General features: G+C 42.2%; 1 protein-coding gene across 2 annotated transcripts; it reads right to left on the minus strand.

Moving 5' to 3' along the window:
- Positions 1-2,821: 2,821 nt before the first annotated feature.
- On the minus strand, positions 2,822-5,109 carry LOC144951602 (protein S100-A1-like). Of its 2 annotated transcripts, none has more exons than XM_078881884.1 (3): positions 5,066-5,109; positions 4,421-4,605; positions 2,822-3,046 (listed from the first exon to the last, which is right to left on the minus strand). In XM_078881884.1, the coding sequence occupies exons 2-3, from the start codon at positions 4,559-4,561 to the stop codon at positions 2,861-2,863; spliced, it is 327 nt and encodes a 108-aa protein (XP_078738010.1). In that variant the 5' UTR covers positions 4,562-4,605; positions 5,066-5,109; the 3' UTR covers positions 2,822-2,860. The 2 variants fall into 2 exon arrangements, with proteins under 2 accessions (XP_078738010.1, XP_078738011.1); XM_078881885.1 differs by having other exon boundaries at positions 5,049-5,085.
- Between the last annotated feature and the right edge of the window lie 2,880 nt (positions 5,110-7,989).

Genomic DNA, 7,989 nt, shown 5'->3' on the forward strand with positions numbered 1-7,989 from the left:
GTTCGTTGATTGGCACATCGGTGTTTCTTATTTTTTAAATCCTTTATATTAAGTTCACTTGCGTGCTTGCTTAGGACCGTGCAAATCTTTCGTCGTTTTTTAACCCACTTCCCGTGATCCAATCGAGCTGACATCTTCCACACAGACTCGTTGTGCGTGACAATTAATGTTCGTGAAAAAATTTTCTCCAAAATTTTACACTTGTTAGGACAAAAATATTATATTTAATTATCAATTGCTTAATGGTGCAATGCAATCATCTGACCCAAAGGTGGCAGCCATCTCAAGCCAGAGGACGAGACGACTCTAGCCGCCACACATATAAAGGATTTATAGTGAAAAACTTTGTTTTTACGGGTTATACTTGTTCTGGACTATTATCAGAGCATATAATTATCAGTGACATGTGAACACTCAAATGAAGATGGTCAGGATACATTTCCATACGATTTAAATTTCGATTTAAAGCTTTTGTGACTGCAGGGATTCATCTTCTTGGTTCTTTCGGTAAAATCACGTAGAATGGAAATAATAAAATAATAAAAAATAAAGCATAATAAAATAATATAATAATAAAAATATCTTATTTTACAATAATAATAACAAAATAATAAAATAATAGTATAAAAAGTGTTTTATTATCGTTTATTTGTATTATTTTATTATTTCCATTCTACGTGACTTTACCGAAAGATCCAAGAAGATGAATTCCATACGATTGTTATTGTAATAATTTATTCCAGTTCAAATATATGAACTGTTGATCCCCTTTTCCCAAATGTGTACAGATATAGATGAGGATTGTGATACCCATGTATTTCTCCCCAATCTGTTATCACCACAGGTCGTGCTCTTGTATATAACAATATTTTAATGTGTCCAGGAACAACCATCAATAAAATGAAAAAAACTAGTGTAGGTCTTCTTGGTTCTTTCGGTAAAGTCACGTAGAAGGGAAGCAATAAAATAATAAAACTAATAAAACATAATAAAACAATTCATTCAGACGCTGTCGCCTCGGCAGACCTGGTTTTCACCTGAGGACGGCTGCTTGCGTTGTGGCCGAAACGTCGTGAGAATTGTTTTATTATGTTATTATTTTTATTATTTTATTACTTCCCTTCTACGTGACTTTACCGAAAGAACCAAGAAGATGAATCCCTGCAGTCACGAAAGCTTTAAATCGAAAACTATTGTAGGGTTATATCTCTGGCTGCTGGCGGAAAGGATTAACTGCAGTGTACGATAGTACTCGCATCAGCAGGCCACAGTATATACGGGAGGGGGACATCTAGAGGAACGTTCATAGAAGGGGTCCATCGGGAAGCTCCGGGAACCCGCTAGTAGGTTCCAGAAGGGGGCGTGGTTGGACGGAGCTATGCTGGGAGCAAAAGAGGGGGCCCTGAGTGGAAGCTTGGGGCTGTTGCTAGAAGTGGAATCCCCGTCGTCGCCGCTCAACACCATTGTCATCTCCTCGTCTTCATCCGTTTCTTCACCATCCAGGGGTGCTGTTAGTCATGCAGCCTATCAACTGTTCTTACCAAGTAGTACCGCCGACAATAGATGGTCTTAATTATAATAGTATGCACCCAAGTAGGGTGTGTATATATCCCGATGGTGCTCGTTACACATTCCTGCGGAGGGAGCTGGTAGGAACGTTGGGTTGCTCGGTCAATGGCCAGGGTCAACGGCGGCGTGGTGTATTCTGCAAATATGGCCGACTGTGAGGGCGGGCACAAGCCAGCGTGAGTAGGTGAAACGTTGAGTTTTATAATGGCACCACGGGGTGACCAGCCCCTCCCCACCCAGCCCCTCCCTGCACGACAGACACAATAATCCCCTGTGGGCTGGTGTAACCAGGAGGTTCCTACCAGTTAAACAGGTTCAAGTGAAGGTTCTGCAGGATTAAAGAAATTAAGTTTAAATCAAGCCGAATTGTATGATTTTCTGGTGACATTCCCATAAATCAGAGGCCACGCACCAACATGTCCAGGAGGCCATCTGTACACAATTCACACGTGTTCAAGTCATATTTTGTACATTTGAAAAAAACATCCTTAACGAACGATATGGCGTTACGGATTTTTGGGGCAAGTGCTAAATGTCTGTTTATTATACAAAACTGTTTTTACTTCAAATAAACGGTCCAGATTTGGTGGGAAACCATCCCTCACACCTTCCTGCAGCACACCTTGGTCACCGTTGTGGCTAAAGCGTTGCGGTTAAAGTGCAGTTTGGGAACGTGGCTTTCATGTTAATTTGTGGGGGGGGGGGGGGGGGGTAGAAACAGATATAACCATTGGTACCATTTTGACACATGGTTTTTGGTTAATATATTACTTGTCAAAGCATTTCCACTGATATTGCAGATCAAAAGGCTAGCTTGTCACTGGAAAAGAACGTGCAAGAAAGCCAGATCACTGGCCAATCACCAAAGTGTTTATCAAGAACACCCAGGGAGTGTAAACCGAGGTATGACAATGAAGTGCATATCCTTTGGTTCTTTCGGTAAAGTCACGTAGGTAGAAAAAGACTGTTTCAATTGCAGCGCAAGCAATCGTCATCGCCTGATGAGTACGATTCCTGCAGCCACGAACGCTTCAAATCTAAAATGAATAGTGCAGCCTATCCGACGTAGTGTTGCAAACTTTATTAATCCTTCGTTACGAAACCACATAACTGAAAGCAGGAAACGGATTCCTGGCACGTTCCATAGACTTACCCTGGCAGCTGCCCACTGGCCATTGCATGGATAACCACTGCGGTTGTTTTTATACCCAGAGTATCAAGGTCAGAAGCACGCCACGTTGATGCGATCAAATGTTTATTGCATAGTATCCGTATCATTCAAACAGCCGCGTTACTCTTTGAATGCGGTCAGCGCGTGGGTCCTGCCATGCCGCTCGTGGTGCGCTCGGAAGTTGGGGTGGCAGCAGAATTTCAAGGCCGCGATGGTGATCACGAACTCGAGGAAGTCGACGTGCCCATCTTGGTCATCGCCAAGGTCCCTCAGGATGCGGCTCACCACGAACCCATCCACGGGATTCTGAATGGAAGCACAACAGCAAGGAGTTAGAAAAGACTGGATCTCGTGATCGACCATAAAAACACTGGCAAAATCTACAGCAAGCGATATCCTCTATAAAATAAAATCGCAAATCTGTCTGTCTGTCCGTCCGTGTGTGTCTGTCTGTTTGTCTGTGTTGCCGGACCATACAGTTTCATTGGACGGCGGTTGCCCCTGGCAACGGGTAGCGACGCATTCGCTGCGGGGTGGACGCTATTTTTAATTCCCGTTACAAATATGCGCACGCATTAACACGCGACTCTGAGGTAAATTCATCGAAGTTTCACGTCCTCTTCACTCCCCCCCCCCCCAACCACAATGTGTGCAATTACTATTACAGGGTCGGTAGATAATAAAATTATAGCGTTTAGACAGTATTATTGTAGCGCGGGGGGGGGGGGGTAACGGCCCCTGTACCCAGCCTCAGCCAGGTGGGCAATTTAGGCGAGGCCGGAGGCTCTGCACGGTACTAGGCCTCGACATCCCACCACACTACTATAGGCCGTACATATTACTGCACAGCAGCCCAGGAGATCGTGGCTGGGGGGGGGGGAGGGGGCAGCAGCCCATCTGTGTATATATGCAAGGTTATTAAAAAAATATATTTTTCACCCGGGCAACGCCAGGTACTTATGCTAGTCCGCTATAAAATTGCGTGACAATGCAGGTCATTCCACCACGTTGATTAACCGAACAAGCCAGCCACAATACAGCACGCGTTAGACAAGACTGGAACTAGACAGACTGCTAAAACTGCGGACACAAGTAAAACCTACAGCAATCAAGTGATACGCGGTTTAATTGCATTCTAATGCAGGCGATTTCACTTAGAGTTAATAAAAAAGTGAGCAGTCAATGTTTACAGCATATTCCCAGGTAACATAATGGACATGCATTATACATTAGGTACTGCATTCTCAGATTAACACGACCCATTGTAACTTGCAAGACTACATTAACTCACCTCTGGTCTTCGCATCCGATAAGCACAGAGCGATGACGTCACCTGTATCCCCTCTTAAGACGTTAACAGAGCTTTCTTCACAATTCTGGCTGTCGCCTGCAGCCGATTGTAACTACCAACAAAACATCACCGAAATTGTAAAGGTGGGTTTGCGCTCCACATTGGTGTGCTGGAGTAACCAATTGGCACGGTTTGTTTACGCGACAAACCTTAACAATTTGGCGGTCAGGTTTAACGATGCATGTATATTTTCATGATCCAACCCAAAATAACATTTACGCAGAAACGGATGTTAGAGGCTACAAGCTCAATGATGAAACCGGAGACTCCAAAATGGGATTATTAACGGGCGGGACTAGTCCAGACGAATATCAAAATCCACGTCTCACCTGGATCAGACTCTTGCCCTTATCCCCCTTGAGGAAGCTCCTGAACTTTTCCTTCTTCAGACAATCTTTGACGGCGTTGTCGCAGGCGAGCTCATGGAAGATGGACAGGAGCTTCAGCGTGGCTGCATGGAGGTCGCTCATCTTGGCGGAGGAGATGCACGGTCGAGTCGGTACACAAGAGGAATCTGCAGAGCAGAGGACACGACAGAGAGCGAGACAAACCTCAGTCCCAGGAAGATAATACACGCGGCACCTCATTGTACGCATCACAATGCGATGGACAACACGTTGTGCCATTTTTTGCTCCAGAGCCAACGAGTCATGCCTGGCCTTATCCTCCGCTAGACTTGCGTACTGCTCTCAACGATCCCAGGCAAAAACCCAGCGTTGCGGCACAGAGCTATTTAAAGTTTATTTAATTTCAATCACGAGCAAGCCTCTGCCTTGAACAGCCAAAGAGAACAGGAAAACAAAGGAGAACACATGTCCAGAACCCGAACAGAGGATCCTCTTGTAACAACCAGTGCCCTTACAGCAGATGCACAGAGTACGACGCGATAGAGCTTCCCATCCTACACACCCTTTAAAGCAAAAGGCAAAAAAAAATCACCGTCGCGAAGGAAAATACCGTTGCGGCACAGAGACCTGAAAGCGACGTCTGCAACTTCAGCAACGACTGCTGCACGCCCCCCCCCCCCCCCCGTCGCGGCTTTTATGAAGCTCTGCCAGTGACGTCACCACTCACACCTGCTCGCTCTCATTGCGCGAACGCGTGATGAGTTCATTCGATTTGGTCCCGTTTAGCCAATTTCCTGGATATTTTCCAAACAATATCTTTGGTGCGTGAGCAGAGCAGCAACAGGAACAAAACGCGATTAACTGGGAGACGCGTGCTACGCGATTTCCCCCCCCCACCTCATTGTGATGACGCGTGCCCTGGGTCGAGTGAGGAGTTGAATATATTGCACGGAGACAAATTAAATTCTAATTATTCAATTTACATCGCCGCTCGCGGTAATCTGGGATAGGCTGCGCGACTCGTGTCACCCCGCGTGGCTAAGAATGAAGACGAGCCTGACATGCACTCAGATAACATGGTCAGACTGAATTTTCATAGAAATGATATATTTCGATTTAAAGCTTTCGTGACTGCAGGGATTCATCTTCTTGGTTCTTTCGGTAAAGTGACGTAGAAGGAAAATAATAAAATAAATAAAATAAAACATAATAAAATACAATTCTCACAACGTTTGTGTAGTAGTGACTATTTGTGTAGTAGTGACTAATCCCATATCTGCATTTTCCATAAATATTCTAAATTCCTCTTGATATGCAAATCCCTTTGTCAAGGCGCCCTTCCCCCTCCAAACCAGCTTAAATATACGCTGCCAAGCCTGGTGGTGTTCATTCAGACGCTGTCTTTCCGACAGACCTGTTCTTCACCTGAGGACGGCTGCTTGCGTTGTGGCCGAAACGTCATGAGAATTGTATTTTATTATGTTTTATTTTTATTATTGTATTATTTCCCTTCTACGTGACTTTATCGAAAGAACCAAGAAAATAATATATAAATTTTATATCCCAGCACGGGTGTGTGAACTCTTGACCTCCCTGTTCCCAACTGTTTACGTTAAAGATGAGGGCTGTAATCCCAATTACCTTTCCCTAAACTGTCAAGTAACACCACTGTCGTTCTTTTTTTAAAATCCTTTATATTAAGTTCACTTGCTTGCGCGCTTACGACCGTGCAAATCTTTCGGTCGTTTTTTAACTCACTTCCCGTGATCCAATCGAGCTGACATTTTGCACACAGACTCGTTGTGCGTGACAATTAATGTTCGTGAAAAAAATTTTCCCAAAATTTTCCACTTTTTAGGGAATTTTTTTTTCATATTTAATTTAAAATACCAATGTGATAAAAATGAAACTCTTACTCAAGAAAACCAGAAATGAATAATGAAATAAAACCGATGCCACGCATATAAAGGATTTATAGTGAAAAACTTTGTTTTTACGGGTTAATTTTTATTGCACACGTTTATGACACACTTTTATTAAAATTGCCCTGTTGTCTGTTTACATATTTTCAAATCTTTGACGCTTAATATCTTCGGATCTCCGATGTCTAACGAGCGTGAAAATTCAAGATTTAATTTAAAAAACCGTCCAGGTCCACCGATCCTTGGCCTCTTCGTGTTTTTTTAATCTATTTTTTTATTGCACTATTTCAAATATATACAATTATCCAGACAATAATGGATCGGTGTTATTGTATGGATTGATATATTAGAATGAATATGTACATATACAAACATATACAAAACATTAAAATAAATGAGGTAACAAACACGTTTTTTAATGCACACACGTTTTATTTGTACTCAAAAAGTAAAAAATAAATTATTTTGACCCCAGAATTAATAACATTTGATGTGCTGAATAAAAGTAGGTAGTTTCCTTTCCATATGTTTAATTTTATTTATGCAAGGGAGGGAGGAAGGAGGGTTGAAAAATGTGACGTCACATCAAAATGCGCAACTTTAAATAAATATAGACAACACTACTTAATTAAATAGACTTTTTAATACATGTTTCATCCTACAACATCAGAGTGCAGCACCACATTAAATACGCACGACAATGACAATAGTTTAAAGCGATTTGAAGCATGTTTTATTTGGGGGGGGGGGGGCAGAGCTTTGTGGCGTCATATTTGAGGGGGGGGGGGGGGTCTGACTTTTTGTGACGCCGTGTGACGAGGAGGGGGGGTGTCAAAAATCGTCCAAAATCGCGTGACGTCATTTATGGACGACCCCTTTTCCCTCAACATTTAGAAACGTGCGTTTAGAGTATTTGGCTTTTATACATTTTCACATCATAAGCCACTTCATTGTGCTATCATTTATGGGCAAGTCGCTTCTGAAAAATAACCAATGGGCTTCAACTGGTAAAATCTCCAGTATAAATAAATATTCTGATTCTGAAATGAAAATTTTAAATTTTTTACCTACGTGACTTTACCGAAAAAACCTAAGAATATGAAAAAAATAGTTACGTTTTATTTTATTTATAGTGATTTTCCTACCCTTCCTATACTTTACAATACCTATCGCTTGTTGCTGTTGTATTGTTTGCTGTTGCAAATCTCCAACCCAACCTGACTGAATATTTGAGAAAAACATACCTGTCAAACCCATCTCTGAAATGGTCTGGAACCCGTGCCCTTATAAATCTCAACGTTCATCATACAAAGTCCCATCACAAGGGAGAAACAAACAAATAGACACAACACATTTATGATGCCCATATTAAAACGGTATGGACCTGAAACACTCAAATTCCCTGTACAAAAATAGGGGTAAACCGTATGAGTTGACAGGTATGGAAAAAGAGCTTAACATCTCATCGGATTTCTCTTCCACTCTAAAGATTCGAAGTGAACTCCATTTTTCGATTTAAAGCTTTCGTGACTGCAGGGATTCATCTTCTTGGTTTTTTCGGTAAAGTCACGTAGAAGGGAAGTAATAAAATAATAAAAAAATAAAACATAATAAAATACAATTCTCACG

The sequence above is a fragment of the Lampetra fluviatilis genome, chromosome 63 (genome assembly GCF_964198595.1).
Source record: "Lampetra fluviatilis chromosome 63, kcLamFluv1.1, whole genome shotgun sequence".
Lineage (NCBI taxonomy): Eukaryota > Metazoa > Chordata > Hyperoartia > Petromyzontiformes > Petromyzontidae > Lampetra > Lampetra fluviatilis.